Here is a 21,528-nt window from a genome sequence, read left to right as displayed (position 1 = left end):
CCTACTTGCGACACTAATAAAAGAAAACTTCCCACACCAATTGGAAAATGAATACATTGGTCATTGGCGAACTGAATGGTGCTGACTGCTACATGCAGCTTTATTCCCCATTGCAACGAGTAATCAAGTGTTTAGAACATTAAAAAAGACTCAATTCTTCATAATCCTGATGATTATTCTCCCCTTGGTAGCTGGCAGCAGGGTCCTGGAGATTTAATCTTAAATTCTTGGAGATTCACTCATAGAGAGTTGGCAACCCAGGATAAAGTGAAGGCAGGATAACAATAAAGCTTGGGAATGCACAGCACATTGAGTTTTTGAAAGGGAAAGGTAGACTGGGGTCAGCACGAGCAAACCTTTCATTTGCAATGCTGATCAGGGCCCTGGCTGCATCCTCCTAGGACGCAGTTGCAGCCACAGAGTAATGGATTACCAACAGCTCCCCCAGGGGCGGGGCTTGTGCTCAGCGGATGACGTTAGCGGACGCATGACGACAGCAGCGCGATGAGGTCACTGTTTACGCAGGTGCGTGCGTCTGCTGCGAATGAGGCCGCGGACTGACGGCAGACTGTCCGGTTAGTCTGTGCCGCTGAGTGTTACCCTGCGGGGCGGACGGAAGGAGGGAGGGAGGTACCGGGGTTGCGAACACCCAGCGCTGCTTTCGGCTCAGGGGCGGCTGGAGTTTGCGTTGCTGTTATGGGAACGGATTGCTGTCAATCACAGCACCAGACCCCGCCTACTTCCGAGGGACCAATCAGCTCCAACCAGCGTGACCCCGCCCCCTTTCTAGGGACCAATCAGCGTCTCTTAGGGTGGCCCCGCCCCCTTCTCAGGGACTAGTGTCCTGCTGTAACACACAGATAGAGGTACATCACCCCCTCCATCCCCAGGGACTAGTGTCCTGCTGTAACACACAGATAGAGGTACATCACCCCCTCCATCCCCAGGGACTAGTGTCCTGCTGTAACACACAGATAGAGGTACATCACCCCCTCCATCCCCAGGGACTAGTCTCACCTCCTGCAACATAGAGCTAGTGTTAGCATTCATTACATGTATTTGACTCATAATAGGTTTGTTTTGGAAAAGTAAAGATAAAAGCCTAAAACTTTCACTGTTAGTTTGTTTTCTAGTGCACCACTGAGAGTCCTGCAATGTTGAAGGTGCCATCTTCTGGATTGGAAGATTAAACCCGGCTGCCTCAATGTGCTAATAACTGGATAGCTCCTCTGTAGAAACTGGATATTTTGTGATGTTGATTGAGGGATAAATATTGCCCAAGACACTGCAGAGGATTCTGCTGGTCTTTAAAATGATACCAGGGGATTTTTACACCCACTTGAGGGGGCATATGAGGCCTTTTATTTACAGTCTCATTCAAAATACAATGGAACAGCCCCCTTGGTACTCTGTTCACCTCCTCTGGGCCTCATGAATGCACTCTGCCTCCCTCCCCACCTTAGCAAATATCTTTTGAAGAAGTGTCCTTTAAATCTACTTCTTTGGCCAGTACCTCTATACTTTTGCGTAACTGTTTTTGATCTCTTTACGAACCTGAGTGATTTCATTGCAATATGAGTGACTGCACTGGTTACAACATTTTAACATTTGTAATGAAATTGTAAAGCATTACCAAATTTATTTGTTCAGGTTAAGTCAATAAATGACTTAACAAAAATCCACAATAATAACAATTACTTGTTTTATTTGCAGGATACTCAATACATTGCAGGTACAATTTGAATGAGATTAAAAATGCCGGAGGTAAAGTCCATGTTTCGTGAGGTCCTTCCTAAACAAGGTGTGTTTTTGTTTAATTCAGTGTTTAGCTGTTCCGATTTGATGCCATTTGCCACAATCTGAATATATTCTGCTTTGTTGACGCCTTGTGTCATCTTCCCAAGATCAAGAACTCTGAAAGGCATTTTTTAAGCAAGTCAGATGAGCCTATCTTAATAGAGAAGTAAGATATTCTGGAGGATGGAAATCTGAAATAAAAACAGATAATGTTGAAAACACATCTCCACAAATGCTGCATGAACTGAGTTAATATTTCAGATCAATGATCTTGCATCAGAATCGACCTGAAATATTAAGTATTGATTCTCTGTCCATAGATGTCGAGTGTTTCCAGGATGTTTTGTCTGAATACAAACTGTACTTGAGAAAACTTTTTAGTTTCTACAGAGGAGCTATTTACTCATATACATAATATACATAATAGCATTGCCTGGTCAGATATGGGATCATGGAATATGTTGAATCCACTCCTAGGAAACCAAATCATATTTACCGAGGGCTGGGTGGTTACCTGGCACCAGTGTCAGAAATAACAACATTTCTGGCAGTTTACACCAACTGTACTGAAAACATGAGACAGCAACTGCCCAAAGGATTTTCAGAAACTCTTGGATGGTGTCCAGAAACATTCAAAAAGTCAGGACCTTTTAACAAATGTGTTTTTGTCATTTGTGTTGCTGTGACATCTGTTTTATATAATTTGAAACGATTATATGATATTCCATTCCTGATATTTACATGTATTTAGAATTTAGATGATGCACTGGGTGGCCCAATCAATTGGCACAGTTCTTTCAGTGGTAGTATAAAAATCTTTTGCTTATCTGTTGGTTCCAAAGGTCTTGTGTAAAATAAGCTGGTGCACTGTTGACCCAGCTTTTACCCATAAAAGTGCAGACAAATGAATGTTGAATTACAGAGAGTTTATCAGTGTCAGTCAGAGGACATCATAATTGTGCAGGTGGTGGAGGAATTCGCAAAGGTAGACAATGTTCTGATGTAGGTCTCAAGAGAGCTGGAGTAAAGGAAGCTAATAGCTAACTTAGGTTAACACAGTGGAAATACAAACGTTATCTGGCCCTGGTGAATAAGTGAAGCACTGTACATATATTACTTATTCAGTGTGTATCTCTGCATAAATAGCTCTGCCTCTTACCAGTGTTGTTTCTGGTAATCGCTGAAAACTCCACAATGTTCTCAAAAGGGATGAAAGAGACACGCAGATGGTGAAAACGAGATGGAGAACAGTTTGATTTGGCTGTTGACCCCAATATTTGATGGGAACTGTCCAATCCCCCCTGTGCAGGTCTAAGTTTAATTTCTGACATATACTAAGATAATATGTTTAGTACCACATATATGTAAAACACAACTACCAGGGAATTGCTGATACAACATAAACAGTTGTAGAAAGGAACAGCTGAAATTTAATTAACTTGTTTTTTTAAATACAGTATGTTAGAACCAAGTAAAGGAGTAAATTAATGATTTTATAGGTTTGTTCTGAAAGCTTTTTATTTTTTGCACCTGAACAAAGCGATAGGTGTAACATAAATTGAAATTTAAAGACAAAAAGAAACTCGAGACAATAAGCACTGGCACAAGGAGTTCAGCAACAAATATTGTGGTTTATAGTTTTAAGGTGTGGCACAGTGGTTAGCACTACTGCCTCACAGTGCCAGGGACCCGGGTACAATTCCTGCCTCAGGTTACTGTGTGTGTGTGTGTGTGTGTGTGTGGGGGGGGGGGGGGGGGGGGGGGGAGTTAGCATGTTCTCCCCATGTCTGTGTGGGTTTTCTCCCACAGTCCAAAGATATGCGGGTTAGATTGATTGGCTCTGCTAAATTGCCCCTTGGTGTCCAGGTAAATACGTGGACTTACTGGGATAGGCCCAGAGTGGGATTGTTGTTGGTGCACGCTCGGTGGACTGAATGGCCTCCTCCGACAATGTAGGGGATTCTAAGTACAGCTATTCAGAGATCTGCACATTCTACAACTAGGACTGAGCATTTGTGATCTGGATTTAGAATACTACTGTGGCTTCTGCAAGGACTTGTACTGGCAGGTATCACAGAGATCAATAAAATGTGTGCATTTATAATCATTGGTCTTTTTAAACTCACAGGCCAGTAAATCAGACACTTCAGTAAAGTGGATGTCAAATTAATCAAGCATAAAATTTAAACATTACTTTTGGAACAATAGTCTGTTTTCCTTAATGTGCACAAGAGGCTGCATGTACTACTAGAATTAATGGATCTTTGAAAAACAATAAATATAAAGAACATGATCAGAACATTTCCTGGATCTAAGTAATGCAAATGAGCTCAAGTCCTGGAGGAGGAACCTCCCCCTTCTCCAATCAGCTTGGCTCATGTAGATCAGGCCCAGGACAGGGTGATTTTAGTCACTCGCCCTGTCTTGTCAGCCTGGATCTGAAATGTCTCAACTTGTTGAGACTCTGAATTGGATTTGATTTGATTGAATTGGAAAAGTATAAAATAAAATTTAAAAATTTCCTGGATCTAAGTAGCCTTTATTATTAATAGCAGTGTTTCGACCTGGTACTTCAGGAAGCAAGTGCAATACCTGGCGTGCATACAGACTAGGGAAGTTCCTAATTTGTGGTGTTAGTTGAATCCCAGCCAAATCAGAAGTAGGTATGCTACACTCCTGGGCCTGGGAAGACAAAACAACCAGGAGTCATGCAATCGATCAAGATCCAACAATGAGCATTAATGCTCTGAAATAATCATTTTCAAAAGAGAAAAAGGGGAGGGGAGAGAGAAACAAAGATCATAGAATCATAGAGACTCTAGGAGGCCATTTGGCCCATCGAGTCTGAACCGACAACCATCCCACCCAGACCCCATCCCCGTAACCCCACATATTTGCCCCGCTAATCCCTATAATGTATACATCCCAGGACACTAAGAGGCAATTTAGCATGGCCAATCCACGTAACCTGCACATCTGTGGACTGTGGGAGGAAACTGGAGCACCCGGAGGAAACCCACGCAGACACAGGGAGAATGTGCAAACTCCACACAGTGACAGGAATCGAACCTGGATCCCTGGAGCTGTGAGGCAACAGTGCCGGCCACCATGTCATAGAGAAGCAAATTCCTGATTATTATGCAGTTAATATTGCGAGTTTATTTTAATCCAGTATTCATATACACTAGGTCAACTTTCCTTCGAGGATGTTCCTGCTATGGTGCTTTGCAAACCAAAACTCCTGCCGCTTAAATCAGTAACACTGGAGAAGATGGAGAAAATGCAGAGGGAAGCACAAGAGACTGTTCGGCAACAGGAATTAGCACAGAAAGAACAAAACTAAGATAATTTCCCTAATCGCGCTGGATTGGTTGTATCCACAAAACTTGCCACAATTACATTCCAAGTTGTAATGGGACTGTTCCATCAACAATATCAGTTTTGCGAACTTCAAGCTGACGTTTTGTAACGCTCGTTTTAACTTCCATTTTGGGTTCAGTTGTATTCTTAATCTAAAATAGAAATGTATTGTCTAGTTTGTCATTCACACCAATTTTGAAGAAAGCAGTCCTGCAAGCTCACATACCACTTATACCATGTACATAAGTCAGCAAATTAATTTTAAGGGGACTTTTATATCACACATGGCATTAGTTAAATGGTCAACATTATGTTTTTTTTGGGTGGGGCATGGAAATACACACAAATTCAAACCTCACTGTCACAATGCAGTTGGTCATATCTGTTCCTCTCAGACCTCACTAGGAAGACATTAATATTGGCATAGTGGAAGCAGCACCTGCCGTGTAACGTCATTCAAGCAACATCAGAATTGAGGGAAGTGTTATGAAGTTTGCTTTCAAATTAAAGTTGAATTATTCATTGTACTGTTGTTTGCTATCATCTGTTAAAGAATGACGCAATAGAATTCAAGTTCCACAGCTTTCACAGATTCCAAATGGTATAGCTCTGTTGCTTCAGTGGGTCAGTAGGTTATGGGATTCACACTTCTTTAGGACTGCAGCATACAAGCCAAACTGATTGGAGTGTTGCAATGGCAGATATGCTGCCATATGCACAAGATACCACTGCCTGTTGTGATGGTTTAGATGAACATTGTATTGTCAAAGAAAACCAAGGAGTTCTCCAAGTAATATAACCAACAACACAACAGATTAACAACACATTTATCCAAATGATAGCGGTGGGATCTTGTTATGCACCAATTGCCGACACAACCCTGTGGTGATATAAACAGGGCCTAGTTTTAAGGCTGATAAAATTGGATATCCTAAATTAAAGAATTGGGCACATTGAAATCAAACACAGTCACACCTCAGGCAGGCCAATTGTACAATACACAAACGTGTCTGGGCCTGACCCATCAACCACCCATCAAAGGTCGTTACACTCTACTTGAGACTCAGCAGGAGATCATGGCACCTCACTGAAATGCTTCGGCCTATTGTTAGAAGCGCAGATCGAGCCAGACTTTCTGTCACTGAGAGTTCCTGTAGATACCTTATCTGATAACAAGTTCAACAACATGGAGATGGACACCTGGGGGGCGGACCCTGGTGTCCTGTCAGGCAGACATCAAGAAACCCACTGGGTATTGGAACCCCCTTCCTGGGACCTCATTGGCCAGAAGCCAGAGAAGTTTCTGGAAAGGCAAGCAGGCTGGGGGATAAAGGGACACACTTCGAGTCACACAGGAGCAAAGACTCGACGGGAGACAGCCGTGACCATTCAGAAGACTGACCAGAGAAGGAAGGAAGGAAGAAGCGGCCATCGAGACTCACCTTCGTGACGACGGACCAGAGGGACTCAGAGAATCGGACCTGCAGTTCAACCAAGCCATCTTTACGGGTAGTATACTTGAATCTGCTGGGGTATTCTCTTGTTTATGTGGGTAATTTAAGGGTTAATAGTGTTATTAATAAACTTGTTGAACGTTTACTTGTGTTTGTCCTTTGTCCATCTTGCAAATAAGGGCACCGGGGTAAAACCTTGGAGTAAGTAAACTGGTTGAAAGTATGAGAATTAACAGGTACAACAACCCCATAACGTAATGTGTTGAACGTGAAGCAGAGATGCAATGATTATATACACAAGTTCTTGGCTTTAAATTTAATTTGAAGTTAGAGTCAAGAGAATTTTGTTGGAGACCTGGGAACTTGGGTGGGTTGTTTCAAAAAAAAGTTCTACATTTGGGAAGAAATATCTCCAAAACCACCTTTTCTCCTCTTAAAATCAAGTTGGAAATAGAAGTGTTTTAACTCTGAATATTGTTTCTCTTATCAACACCTTCCCCACCATTTTCATGCATGCTTGGAAGCCTGTATCATACCCCTATGTGCTTGTAGAAGAGATCAAACTATGCATCACATCACAGAAGTGTAGGGTGGCACAGTGGTTAGCACTGCTGCTCGATTCTCAGCTTGGTTCGCTGTGTGGAGTCTGCACTTTCTCCGTGTCTGCGCGGGTTTCCTCTGGGTGCTCTGTTTCCTCCCACAGTATGAAAGACGTGCTGGTTAAGTGCATTGGCTATGCTAAATTCTCCTTCAGTGTACCTGAAGTGGAGTGTGGCAACTAAGGGATTTTCACAGTGACTTCATTGCAGTGTTAATGTTAGCCTACTTGTGACACTAATAAAACTTAAACCTTAAACTTAATCCAGAGACTCAGCAGAAGGCCATCCACACAACACAGCAGGACCGGAAGAAACTGGCTTAGGGATTTCACTTTCACTAAATAAATAAAAATCATAAGCCAATCCACTCCTTTATGCTTTAGAAACTTAATATCAGGCAAAATAAGTAGCTTCCTTGTGGGAATATTTAGTCCTTTTGGTATAACATGCCAATTGCTTTAGTTTCTTTAAACAGTAAAATCTCCAATATCCAAGGAACTCAGAGCCCAATAGATGGAAATCTAAATAATTTCTGGGAGACTTTATGGGGTGTTGGAACTGTTTATCTTGCATCTTAAAATTTGTTGAACCTATTGCGGTACTCCAAGGATGCCTTGCATGTATGCTAGTTTTCTTGCACTGTAACACTAATTACGACTAGTCATAAATAATCTTTCTAGGTCAACAGTTATAGCCTTCAACTTCATCTTATCAAAAGTCTAACCAAGTTCAGTATCCTGTCATTTTCATTATTTAAATGTCCACTCTTTTTATAAAGCTGTATTTTTTAATGTACTGTTCCATTTTAGGAGTTGAACAGTATATGAATCAATGTGCCCCAATGATCTTAAAAATTATGCTTAAAGGTGGACTTCAGAATATTAAGACGCCCTGTTTTCAGCTTCTGGCATGCATATGCGCTAATCAGTCCATCAAATATTCAGGGGATACAATTTTTCTTCATGGAGTTTTTAAAGATACAATTTAATAAAATGTATTGAGCCATGTTTTATATACCAATCATTCATCAAGTTTTAAAGCTAGTAAAGTAACAATGCTTACCAAAGGCAGTCAAAAGTCACAAACCCAATGGTCTGTTCAAATGACTCCAAGCATGTCCCCATTTCAGTTTTTGGTTAAATGTTTGCTTAGAAATGTAGAAACTAAAAGTGGGAGTAGGCCATTTGGCCCTTCAAGCCTGCCCCGCCATTCATTTTGATTTGATTCAATATCCTGATTCCTCCTTCCCCCATATCCTTTGGTCCTTTTAGCCCCAAGAGCTATATCTATTTTTTTCTTGAAATCAGACGTTTTGGCCTCAACTATTTTCTGTGGTAGTGAATCCCACACATTCACCACCCTCTAGGTGAAGAAATTGCTCCTCACCTCAGTTTTAAAAGGTTTACCTCATCCTCAAAACTATGATCCCTAGTTCTGGATACCCCCACCATTGGGAACATTTTTTCTGATTCTACCCTAATTCTGTTAGAATGTTACAAGTTTCTGTGGGATCCCCTCTCACTCTTCTAAACTCCAGTGAATATAATCCCAATCGACTTAGTCTCTCCTCATGACAGACCTGCCATCCCAGGAATCAGCTTGGTAAACCTTCACTGTACTTCCTCTATAGCAAGGACATCCTTCCTCAGATAAAGACACCAAAACTGCACACAATATTCCAGGTGTGGCCTCACCAACACCCTATACAATTGCAGCAAAACATCCCTATTCCTATACTCAAATCCTCTCGCTATGAAGGCCAACATACCATTTGCCTTCTTTACTGCCTGCTGTACCTGCACACTTACTTTCAGTGACTGATGCACGAGGACACCAAGGTGTCATCGAGTATCCACCTCTCTCTTTACATCCATTCAAATAACAGTCAGTCTTCCTATTATTGCTACCAAAGTGGATAACCTCACATTTAACTGCATCTGGCATGCATATGCGCACATACACAGCCTGTCCAAATCACGCTGAAACATCTCTGCATCCTCCTCACAGCTCACCCAACTTTGTATCATCTGCAGATTTGGAGATAATACATTTAGTTCCCTCTTCCAAATCATTAATATATATATATGTTTAATAGTTGGGGTCCTTGCATAGATCCCTGTGGAACTTCACTAGTCACTGACTGCCAATCAGAAAAAGACCCAGTATGCCAACTCTATGCTCCCTATTGGCTAACCAGCTTTCTATCCATCCCAAGACATTACTTGCAATCCCATTTGCTTTAATTTTACATAGTAGTTTATGTGAGACCTTGTTGAAGCCTTCTGAAAGCCTTCTAATTGATCCACATCTGCTGGTTCTCCTCGGTCAACTCTACTAGTTACATCCTCAAAGTTTTCCAATAGATTCATCAAGCATGATTCCTCCTTTGTAAATCCCTGCTGACTTTGTCTGATTATACCACTGCCTTTCAAATGCTGATGAAATCCTTGGTAATGGACTCTAGCAACTTCCCAGTACCGATGTTAGGCTCACTGGTCTTGTTTGTTTTAAAACAGACAGAAAGGATTGGGGATAATGCAAGCTGCCATCCAACAGCAAAGATATGCTTATTTTTCCCCCACATTCTAACTATCATTTCTATAAACCAATTACAACTAAACTTACCCTCAAACCTTCCCCTTTTCTATTCAGAAATCTCAAAAAGAGGATTTTATTTTCTTCCATTAATAAATCATGAATGTTTTCCTTGATTAAACAATTCTGGTCTCATTAACATGTTTTCCTGGCTTAAGCAAGGTAGCTAGTGCATTGTTAACTAAGATATTGGTTTTGGACCAAGGGAGATGGAGTGCATACCGTGTTCTGGTATTTTCCCATGTCTGTAACTGAATAATTTGCAAAATAGTGGTGGGTGGGGGGGGAAAAACACAAAAAAAACTGTCACTTTAAAAACCAACTTTATTTTGATTTTCATACTCTGTAAGGAAAGAAAGTACATCCACTGTCATATTCCATCTTCAAAATCAATGTTTAATGCCTGAAGTTATTTGTACCATAAATCAATTGGACAGTTTATACATTCTGCTGGAAACTGTACAGAAATAAAAAGGTAGAGTCCAGCTTTTTTTTTTAAACTGCTTGAAGCATTGCATTTTTAGCATTAGCAGCCAAGAGGAGATCCATTACACACAGCATGTGTAACCCATTCAGAGATTTCAGTATTTAAGCCAGTCCTTTTTGAAGACCATAGTATTCAGAAAGGCTTGGCAGTAAAGCTTGTACAAGACTATGGAATGATCAGATTACCTACATATATCCTTAAGTAGCTTACTTTCATTGACCACAAGCGCGTGGCACTGCTGTTAATTCTTCACCCTTGGAAAAAGAGAAAATCTATACCCCACATATCAAGTGCTTTTTGGTTCTATTTTCGTAGCAAATGCACTCGAAAATATTTCATGAGGTTTAACCCATGCCCAGTGCTCACATGTAATGAGAGCTATGTGGACTGAAAAGCTATAATCAAAAAGTTGACTGCACAAAAACAAAAAAAAAACAAAAATAATTGCAGGAACTTGTGCTTTATCACCTCTGACAACTTTCTCATTTGAAGCGTCCGCCATCTCCTTCACTCACAAAGCGTTTGCGTCCCCTTAAAGACGAAGGCAAACAAAATAAATTAGCACTGCTATTAATACAGGTACAGATAATTCTTAAATCAATAGCAATTGTGGTAGGTACTTCCCCACAAGGCACCAACTTCTGGTTGTTAAAAATTCTTCTGATTGTGCACAAGCTTGAACTGAACTGGTTAATGCTGTGTTTTGTTCCCCGTGTACAAACAGGGGAAAATTAAGTTTATCTAAATAAATTCACTTCACACGTTTAGCTCCTAAAAATACATGGTTTAAGCAGAGATAACCTATATGGACTATCTATATTTATCGCTATTTATTTTATTGCTATTTATTTTAAACTGTTCTCAGGGCACAAGTGCTGGCCAGCATTTATTGTGTGGAGATGCCGGCGTTGGACTGGGGTAAACACAGTAAGAAGTTTAACAACACCAGGTTAAAGTCCAACAGGTTTATTTGGTAGCAAAAGCCACACTTTGCTACCAAATAAACCTGTTGGACTTTAACCTGGTGTTGTTAAACTTCTTACAGTATTTATTGCCCAATCCTTTGTGTCCTTGAGAACACAGTGACGGACCTTCTTCCTGAACTGTAGCAATCTAAGTGGTGAAGATACTCCCACAATGGCTGCCTTTGTCCTTCAAGGCACAGGCCCCAGGTTTGGAAAGTGCTGCTCAGCAAGTTGCAATACTGCACCCTGTAGATAGGAAAGTACTGTGGCTGCAGTGTGCCCTGACAATTGAGTGAGAACACCGTCAGAACATGATGGATGAATGGGAAGCGAGACAAAATAAATACTATGTTTTGAAAAAATATAAACAAGTTCTTTAAACAAATACACTTACAATTTCACAATAAATAGAAAAGAGCTGAAACCTTCCTGGCCCCAACCATGAACCTCTGAATACTGAAAGAAACATTGCAATATATATTACTCTGGTGGTTAGATGTTTGACTGTAAAAGGGCTGTAAAAATGCAGATCAAAATTTTTTAAACAGGGAAGAATAGTATAAGAGTGCAACCAAATACCCTTTTGAACTAACTCCTATTTAGTTACCCGAGTCTATCCTTGAACTCATTAAACCAGTTTCATTCACAACAGGGAATATATGAAACATAAGTTTTGATTGAGTTTAAAATAGCAAACCAATTGGTTGAGTGATCAAGCACAATGTTACTCACCTGGAGGGACAAAGATCCCTCAGCTGTTTCACTATGATCCCCATTTGGTGGCACTGTTCCACAAATTGTTCCATCACCGTGTAAGCCTGTGGCACATCTAAATGAATATCAGGAATTTCCTTGTACACCCTCTCAAAACCCTGCAATATAAAAGTTGGAATCTTTAGAGTAAGAACTTGAAATCACAAACAGCCCATTTTGATTTTTGGAAGCAGCAGTGTGTGTTTTTGCTGTACTATTTCCTCGGGTGGATGGAGCTATTACAAGGGGGCATAACTATAGGGTTCGTGGTGGGAGATATAGGAAGGATATCAGAGGTAGGTTCTTTACGCAGAGAGTGGTTGGGGTGTGGAATGGACAGCCTGCAGTGATAGTGGAGTCAGACACTTTAGGAACATTTAAGCGGTTATTGGATAGGCACATGGAGCACACCAGGATGATAGGGAGTGGGATAGCTTGATCTTGGTTTCAGATAAAGCTCGGCACAACATCGTGGGCCGAAGGGCCTGTTCTGTGCTGTACTGTTCTATGTTCTATTTAAAAAATAAATTTTATCAGACAAGTTTGGCCATCTCAGTATGGAAACTAGGGGGACATTTGACATACGGCAGAAAACAATTTGAAAAGATAATCCAAAGATCATCTGCCAATAAACTCTGAATAACTGAGTGTGATCAGTCACTTTATCTCTACCCATTCTGTCCACTCCGTCCCCCATTCTCCCAAGCATATTCTTCCTACTTGGCTCACCATACGTTTATAACAAAGTTTCATAACAAAGAAACAGCAGGCAGCTTGTGTAACTAGACAGTTCAATCCTACTTTTACAGAAAGGGATAGTGTTTCACTCCAGCAGAGGGTGAAAGTCAGCTGCTTTGATACGTCAGCTAAGTACCAGCATTTTTCAATACCAAGTGTTAGTGTGCACAGACATAGTTGCCTTCACACACATTCATTTTTGCGAACAAAAAAGGCACCAATGTTAGAGACTTAAATATCATTAGTAAATATTGCAAAGTGGGGTATAGAGCTTTTAAAGAGATTCCCACAACCAGATCAATCCTCTGAGGCCCAAAGCACAAATAGTTAACCCTATTAAGGCTGGAGTGGTGGGTCACAAGTATTTTAAATTCTTTAAATGCATGCGACACTGTTGCTCAGCAGATGGCATACTTACTCTGTTCATTTGGTCCACAGTAATGATTGAGGATTCCCACAAGGATTTAAGTAGCTTCAGTATCATTTTGAAGGTAGCTTCCCCAGTTGCTTCCAGAACCATCACGATAGCCTAAACATAAAAATTTTGAAAACCACTATCAAAAATAACACCCTACTACATTTTAACTTCAAAAACTGTACTTGCTGTTGTTAGACATTCCTAAACAAGCTCTAAAACTATGCTATTGTAATTAAATATTGTAATGTATTACCTCATAGTTAGTTTCAAATTCAAAAGGCCTCCCCAAACCAAAGAAAAAGCAGTTGTGCATCTCTGAAAACACCCAAAAATGTTCTGAGAATACTGCGAACATGCATATGCCCTTGTAAAGCAAAGAGGTCTAATTTTCCATGATAAATGCCTGGATTCTGCAGTCAGAGAGGGGATAGGGCCTGCAGCAGACTTCAAGGAAAGCGACCCATAACATTCAGAGATCGCTGGAGCATGGATTTCACCTTTTATTGAGATAAATGATAATTCCATGCTGGCCTCAGCTATTGGAGATCTCCAGCAACTAGCAGCATCATCATCAAGCAGGCCAACCTTACACAGCAAAGCAGAAATTAAAAGCACTGACTATCCTTCACACAGAAGAGCAAAAATAAAGAATGTGACATACGCATGGGAATCAAGGTAGATGCCACAATATAAAAGACTTTAATAAAAAAGTTACAAATTTATCTTCTGTCATAATGCGGAAATTTGACATTATACAAAATGATTTTTCAGGGCCAGAGGCTGTCTAGCAGTAACCATGCCTTAAGTAGGGCATTAAAAAACCAGTTTACTTTATTCAACAAGATCTTTGAAATAATGGGATCTTTTACGTCCACCAAGAGGGTGGATGGTACCTCGCCATAACCCTTTCATGGTTTTTACAGCAAAGCTAACAATACAAGTGGAAGTTCCTGCCAAATCAAGTGGTTTAAGATTTCCAAGGGTTTGAACAGTATACCTGTGGAAAATCAGGGAATCTGTGCCTGCAGTTTTTGGATTTCTCCATTCACCCGGTGCATGTGTGGACACCAGAAGTTGCTGTCAGTTCCACAGAATGATGACACGAATGCAGAGTTTCACTCTTACTAAAAATCACAAAACCCAGGGCGGCACAGTGGTTAGCACTGCTGCCTCATAGTTCTAGAGACCCAGGTTTGATTCCAGCCTTGGGGCAACTGTGTGGAGTTTGCACGTTCTCCCCGAGTCTGCGCAAGTTTTCTCCGGGTGCTCCAGTTTTCCCTCCCACAATCCAAAGCAGTGCAGGTTAGGTGGATTGACCATAGTAAATTGTCCCGTAGGTTCGGGGGATTAGCAGGGTAAATATTTGGGGTTATGGGGATAGGGCATGATGGGCACTCATTCTTGATCTTTTCAGCAGCCTTTTGGAGATGGTGATAGTTACGTTTGGCATTCGTCAAAAGGTCACTCCAAGATAAGTGGGAATTGGATCATGCTGCACTTTTTCTCTACATAAAGATTCTGGCATTGGTCTCATCATCAATGTGAACACAGCATGAGTGTGCGCTGCCTAGGTAGGTGAACTTGTCCACAGCGGTCAGCTTCTGGTCCTTTACTCTTACAGTCGGCTCTTAATAGAGCTTTCCTGGAACAGGTTGAAACTTGACTTCTGCTTTTTGGAGCGATGGTGAGACCAAAGTTATAATAGGATGTGAAGAACAAATCCATAATGTGCTGCATGTCTATCTCACTTGCAGAATTTAGTGCCCAATCATCAGAAAATTCAAAGTCTCACAGTCTAACAATGAGGACCTTGATATTGGCCTGGAGGCATGACAAGTTGAACAGCTTGCCGTCTATTTGGCAATTGCTGTCTATGCCTGAGTCTTCATCCTGGAAGGCAGTCAGTCAGCATGGCTAAGAACATGATGCTGAAGAGGGCTGGTGCCAGTACACAGTCCTGTTTCACTCCATTGGTAACAGTTTTAACAACACCAGGTTAAAGTCCAACAGGTTTATTTGGTAGCATCTCCACATCATCACTCCATTGGTGACAGGGAAGGGGGCCAAAGTCTTGTCAACAAGCAAACGGGCTTAAATGCCACCATTGAATTGTCCAACTAGTTGAATGAGTGTGTCTGGACACCCAAACCTGCTCAATCTTCAAGAGTCATTCACGACTGACAGTGCCGAAGGCTTTGGTTAAGTTGACAAAGGTGGTGTATCGGTCAGCATTTTGTTTTTGGCACTTCGAGCATTGACTTTGAGTAATGCTTTCAGAAGAAGCTGTGCAAACATCACGTTGATGGTTCCCCTACGTTTTATGAAATCACACTAGCTCTCCGGAAGTAGACCTTGCTCAAGATCCAAATGAACCAACTGAGTTGGATTCTGGCAAGGATCTTTCCAGCAATAGACAGGAGATATATTCCTCTGTGATTGTCACAGGACTGGAAGTTGTCTTTGCAGAAGTGAACAATGAAGGTGTCTTTAAAGTCTTATGGGAGGACCCCTTTATTCACATGGACTGGAAGAGCTGGGTGAGCTTTCGAAGCCACCATATTTATAGATCACCATTTGAATTTGATCGGCTCCAGGGGCTTTGCCATTTAATAATTACTCTACAGCTTTCTCTCGTTTGCAACTGTGTGGGCAGAGTCTCTAGAGCGAAATTGGTGTTGACTTGGGGCTTATTTATAGCTTCATCACTGATCTGGGATGGTCCGTTGAGGATGTTATTGAAATGCTCAGCCCATCTTTCCAGGATCTGAGATTTCCATCAGGTCCCATCAGCACTCAGTAGCTGAGAGGAGCTGGCTGGTTGAGGACCATAGACCATCCTGACAGATTCGTAGAAATGGTTCATGTCAGTTTTTTCAGCATAGGCTTGTATTTCATCTGTCTTTTGACTCGACCACTTGTCCACTCACCTGGTCTGCCTTGGACTGTGCTGCGGATGTTATTTTAAGCCGTTTTTTTGGTTAATTTATTTTGGTATTCTCTGTGCAACTAGTATTTTTCATCAAGGTGGTACATTCTGTGCTCCTCCCCTCTCGATTTCGCTGTCATACTCATCAAACCAGTCCTGTTGCTTGTGCTTGGTGGGACCAAGTATCTCGTAAGTTGTGTTGTATACATTATCCTGCAAGGATGTTGTCTGACGGGGCTGAAGGGCATTTAACCGCTTCTCTACATCAGTGAGCTGCTGTTGGATGTCGTCGCTCTTCAGTCTGGAGACGTTCGGGCACTTGGGGATCTTCTTCCCTTGAGGCATCGCTTTGGCTAAATGTTCAGACACATTTTGAAGATGACAAAGTCTATGGTCAATCTGGCAGTCAGTGTCTCTTACGGTCTTAGTCACCCTTACATCCTGTCCACCATTCTTCCTGACAATGACATAGTCAATGAGATGCCAGTGCCCGGAGCGAGGGTGCTTCCAGGACGTCTTATTTCAGTTTGGAAGCTGCAAGACTGCTTGGAGAGAAGCAGCTCATGCTCAGCACAGAATTGAAGGCCACTGCTGTTTCCCTTCCCAATGCCATTTTTGCCGATAACAGGTTTGGTGATCAGTGCTGACCCTGACATTAAAGTCATCAAATATGATCGGCTTGTCTGACTTTGTCACTGTAGTCAGGGAAGGAATGGAGGTCTCCTTAGAATTTCTCCTCAGTGATTTCAGGATTGGTTATTGTGGTGCATATGTGCTGCTGATGATGGGAGCTTGCTTCTTGCCTGCCTATGGGATCTTGAGTGACATGAGGCGATCATTTAGACCCTTTGGAAGATTGGTCAACTTATTCCCCATTTATTTTATTATACTGAATACATAGCAGCACATAGAAAATGGAGCTTCCAAACATTACACTGGACCTGAAAGATGACAAGCTTGCAGTTGGCGTGTTAATCTGTAGCAGGTTGAGTGCAATTACTCACCTGCTAAACAATAGGGACTTCGAATGGTCATTGCTTGTAATGGACATAAATAGATTGTTGTAGCACTCAAACTAAAATTGCCAAAACCATTTTTATAAATTCACTTTTCTTTATCAACTGCACTGAGCAATTTGGTGTTCAAGTCCCTATTGTTTAGCAGGTGAGTAATAGTTTTCTGTGCTGACAGGTACTTTAAACGCAAGAGCTGTAAATTGCACAGCTTCTTCTGAAAGCATTACTCAAAGTCAATGCTCTTATCAGTTTTCTTTTCTTTCCATCAAATCAGTGTCAGATCAGTATTTCGATTGAAATACTGCTGGGCACAGATCACCAAAACTGAATGATTTTCATTTAAATGTAGTAGAAATGGCTCAAAGCCATGCTGCAAAGCAGGCAGTAAGAGGTGGGGAAAAGGAAAGGGTACCTCAAACATGCGCTGGGGTACCCCCTCTCGGACATTCACAGGTACAGTTTGCATGGCAATTACCCAACTGCAAGCTTTCCTAGGGCAAATGTCCTGCTCTGGGAACCATCTGAAAATGCAATTTAAACTGCAAACTTTGGAGGGTTCCAATTGGGTTGCACCAATAGTTAACAAGGAAATGTTAGAAGAATTAAAACCACATCTAACTTCTGGGTAATTATTGTACAAACCCAGACCAAATCTTCAGGGGACTCCCCAACATTCCCAAATACCTGACTACCCCCTCCCCATCGCCGCACCAACCTCATCATCGGGGCCCCCACTCCCCAGGGGATTCCGCTGCCCCATGGACACTCCCATCCCCACAACTGCTTCAGCAATGCGACTCCATCACATCCCAATACCTCATGAGACTCCGCCCCCCCCCGATTACACCAACGGGACCTCCAAGGACTTTTCCCCACCTCGCTACACCACGCATAGGTCTAACCCCACACTCCCGACATCTCCAATTACCCCCATATGGGTTTCTTCCCTCTCACGATCCAGAGACTCGACCATCATCCCCCACTTCTCTCCCCCCACCACTCCTCATCCTGACCTAAGGCTCACAAGATATCACCCAGACCCCTTTGGAAATCCATGTCAATTATTCATTATATTTTTGTTTTCTAGATGTTTCTCCTTTAGTGGGGATTTCAAATCTTAATACTGGTCCATAGGACATGTTCGATCTGCTTTCTTACAGGCACAGCGTTTGCTATCTGCCAGTCTTCTGGCACTGCACCTACTTCTAATAAGTAGATGTAACAGTGCCTCCGCTATCTCATCCCGAGATTCTTTTAAATCGCATGGATACATTTCACTAGAACCCGGTGCTTTATCCTGAGTTTTACCAGCTTGCTTTTTTTTTTTTAAACTGTGGTTATTCCATTTGTAATCTTATATTCTAATGTCATGTACAACTGATCAGTCTACCTGGGGAATACTGAATCAAAATAATTTTAATATTTCTGCAATTTCACTATTCTCGCCTGTAATTTTATCTTGACTACCCCTCAATGGATCTATTCACATCAGACTTGCCTTTTCTTTTTATAATGTGCCTGTAGAACATTTTTACTCTTTTGTTTGGTGATCCTTGATATATCATTTCATGGTTCATCTTTGCCGTCCCAATTTCTCTGAAGTTTCTCTTAGTCTTTGTATTCTCTTTGATCATGTCCTGCCCTGCTCTCCATGAACTTGGCATCTCTTTAACCCTCAATTTTCCCATGTCTTTATTAATCCATGAAGTTTCACAAACATTGTGTCTGAATATATTTTTCCTGGACTCTGCTGAACACTGCTCTCTATAAATATTGTCCTTTTTATTTGACTATATTCTCTGCCGGTCAAAATCAGCTTTTCTTCAAACTATACATCATTTCCATCCTTCTCATTATCCTAAACTGTATAATATAATGATCACTGCTGCTTAGATACTCATCTACTTTTACTTCCATTACCTTGGATATTGTGATTATTTCAATATTGAGCACAACCTATTGTTTTAAACATATATATGCTGTACTTGGAGGTCTTCATCTTTTTTTTACCTTATACACAAGTTCATGGTGAAAGTGTGGCACTTCAAGTTCCCGCAGGCAATGCTCAGCTTCTGCCACATCTCCAGACACTTGGTATTCCTTCAGCAACATGTCAATCTACCAGGGTAATTATTGGGGTGGTGAGGGGAAAGAAAATACAGTCAATGCTCTGCATCAAATACATTTAGCCATTCACTATGCGACTAGCTCTTAAAACCTGCCCATTGGTTACCACTTAAGGTTACACAGATTGCTTGTTGCAGATTTCCAGTCAAGGTGGCTAAAGGTTGGGAGATGGCAGCATAGTGGTAATATCACTGCACTGGACTAATGCTCTGGGGACGTGGGTTCAAATCCCACCAAGGCAGCTGGGAGAATTTAAATTCAATTAATAAATCTGAAAGACAAAGCTAATCTCAATAACGGTTACCATGACAACTAATGACATCAACTGTAGTAAAAACCCATGTTGTTATCTAATGTTCTTTAGGGAAGGAAATCTGCCATCCTCATCTGATCTGGATCAAAAGACTCCCAAGTCCACAGTTGTTGAGTCTTTCCTCTGAAATGGCCTAGCAAGCGACGCAGTTCAAGGACAATTAGGGATGGGCAATAAATGCTTGGCAGCAACACCCATACCCCATGAAAAAATGCATTTTTTAAAAAGGTTGCAAAAAGTTAACACGAATTTCTAGACACTCAAATTATTTTGATGAGACCACTGCAATATATAATCAGTAAGAAGTTTAACAACACCAGGTTAAAGTCCAACAGGTTTATTTGGTAGCAAAAGCCACACAAGCTTTCGGAGCTCTAAGCCCCTTCTTCAGGTGAGTGGGAATTCTGTTCACAAACAGAGCTTATAAAGACACAGACTCAATTTACATGAATAATGGTTGGAATGCGAATACTTACAACTAATCAAGTCTTTAAGAAACAAAACAATGTGAGTGGAGAGAGCATCAAGACAGGCTAAAAAGATGTGTATTGTCTCCAGACAAGACAGCCAGTGAAACTCTGCAGGCCCACGCAACTGTGGGAGTTACAAATAGTGTGACATGAACCCAATATCCCGGTTGAGGCCGTCCTCGTGTGTGCGGAACTTGGCTATCAGTTTCTGCTCAGCGACTCTGCGCTGTCGTGTGTCGCGAAGGCCGCCTTGGAGAACGCTTACCCGAATATCAGAGGCCGAATGCCCGTGACCACTGAAGTGCTCCCCAACAGGAAGAGAACAGTCTTGCCTGGTGATTGTCGAGCGGTGTTCATTCATCCGTTGTCGCAGCGTCTGCATAGTTTCCCCAATGTACCACGCTGCAAGAAAGGATGTCCCGAGGCATGGTACATTGGGGAAACTATGCAGACGCTGCGACAACGGATGAATGAACACCGCTCGACAATCACCAGGCAAGACTGTTCTCTTCCTGTTGGGGAGCACTTCAGTGGTCACGGGCATTCGGCCTCTGATATTCGGGTAAGCGTTCTCCAAGGCGGCCTTGGCGACACACGACAGCGCAGAGTCGCTGAGCAGAAACTGATAGCCAAGTTCCGCACACACGAGGACGGCCTCAACCGGGATATTGGGTTCATGTCACACTATTTGTAACCCCCACAGAGTTTCACTGGCTGTCTTGTCTGGAGACAATACACATCTTTTTAGCCTGTCTCGATGCTCTCTCCACTCACATTGTTTTGTTTCTTAAAGACTTGATTAGTTGTAAGTATTCGCATTCCAACCATTATTCATGTAAATTGAGTCTGTGTCTTTATAAGCTCTGTTTGTGAACAGAATTCCCACTCACCTGAAGAAGGGGCTTAGAGCTCCGAAAGCTTGTGTGGCTTTTGCTACCAAATAAACCTGTTGGACTTTAACCTGGTGTTGTTAAACTTCTTACTGTGTTTACCCCAGTCCAACGCCGGCATCTCCACATCATATATAATCAGAGCAGTACAGCACAGGCGGCCTGCTTTTTTTGAAGGGAAAAAAGTTACTCACACTTCCTGTTCTTCTCCATATCTGCAATTGTCCCCTTCCAACATTTATCAAATTCCCTTTTGAAAACTACTATCAATCCACCATCCACCACCCCATCAAGCCAAATCCTACCACTCACTGCATTAAAAACAGCTTTCAGTGTCACCTCTAATTGGTTTGCCAATCATCTTAAATCAATGCCCTCTGGTTATTGACTCCTCAACCATTTAAACATTTTCTCCAATTTACTCTATCCAAACCCCTTCTTGATTTTATATACCTCTATCCAATCTCCTCTTGGCCTTCACTGCTCTTGAGAGCAACCCCAGTCTAAACTGTAACTCCTCATCCCTGGAAACATTCAAGCAAACCTCTCTATCCTCTCCAAGGTTGAGATATTTTTGCTGAGTGTGATGCCCAGAATTGGACACAATACTCCAGTTAGCT

General features: G+C 41.8%; 2 protein-coding genes across 10 annotated transcripts in view; one reads left to right on the top strand and one right to left on the bottom strand.

Moving 5' to 3' along the window:
- The first annotated feature begins 528 nt into the window (after positions 1 to 528).
- Positions 529 to 5,282, top strand: bbip1 (BBSome interacting protein 1). The gene is made up of 3 exons (XM_078223218.1): positions 529 to 575; positions 1,714 to 1,801; positions 4,986 to 5,282. The coding sequence occupies exons 2-3, from the start codon at positions 1,744 to 1,746 to the stop codon at positions 5,138 to 5,140; spliced, it is 213 nt and encodes a 70-aa protein (XP_078079344.1). The 5' UTR covers positions 529 to 575; positions 1,714 to 1,743; the 3' UTR covers positions 5,141 to 5,282.
- pdcd4b (programmed cell death 4b) overlaps positions 1,616 to 21,528 on the bottom strand; it is a 56,685-nt gene continuing 36,772 nt past the window's right edge. For 2 of the 9 annotated variants that reach the window (XM_078223213.1, XM_078223217.1), the window contains exons 8-12: positions 19,119 to 19,226; positions 13,167 to 13,277; positions 11,990 to 12,129; positions 10,761 to 10,823; positions 10,112 to 10,148 (exon numbers count right to left, since the gene is read on the bottom strand). In XM_078223213.1, coding sequence (XP_078079339.1) covers positions 10,775 to 10,823; positions 11,990 to 12,129; positions 13,167 to 13,277; positions 19,119 to 19,226 — 408 coding nt within the window. In that variant the 3' untranslated portion in view covers positions 10,112 to 10,148; positions 10,761 to 10,774. Of the gene's footprint in view, positions 1,989 to 5,187; positions 5,310 to 10,111; positions 10,824 to 11,989; positions 12,130 to 13,166; positions 13,278 to 19,118; positions 19,227 to 21,528 lie in introns of those variants that run through there. The other 7 variants (XM_078223210.1, XM_078223214.1, XR_013498972.1 and 4 more) reach the window with 6 other exon arrangements.

Source organism: Mustelus asterias, chromosome 11 (genome assembly GCF_964213995.1).
Source record: "Mustelus asterias chromosome 11, sMusAst1.hap1.1, whole genome shotgun sequence".
In the NCBI taxonomy this organism is placed as follows: Eukaryota; Metazoa; Chordata; class Chondrichthyes; order Carcharhiniformes; family Triakidae; genus Mustelus; species Mustelus asterias.
This window is presented reverse-complemented; position numbering and strand designations above follow the sequence as displayed.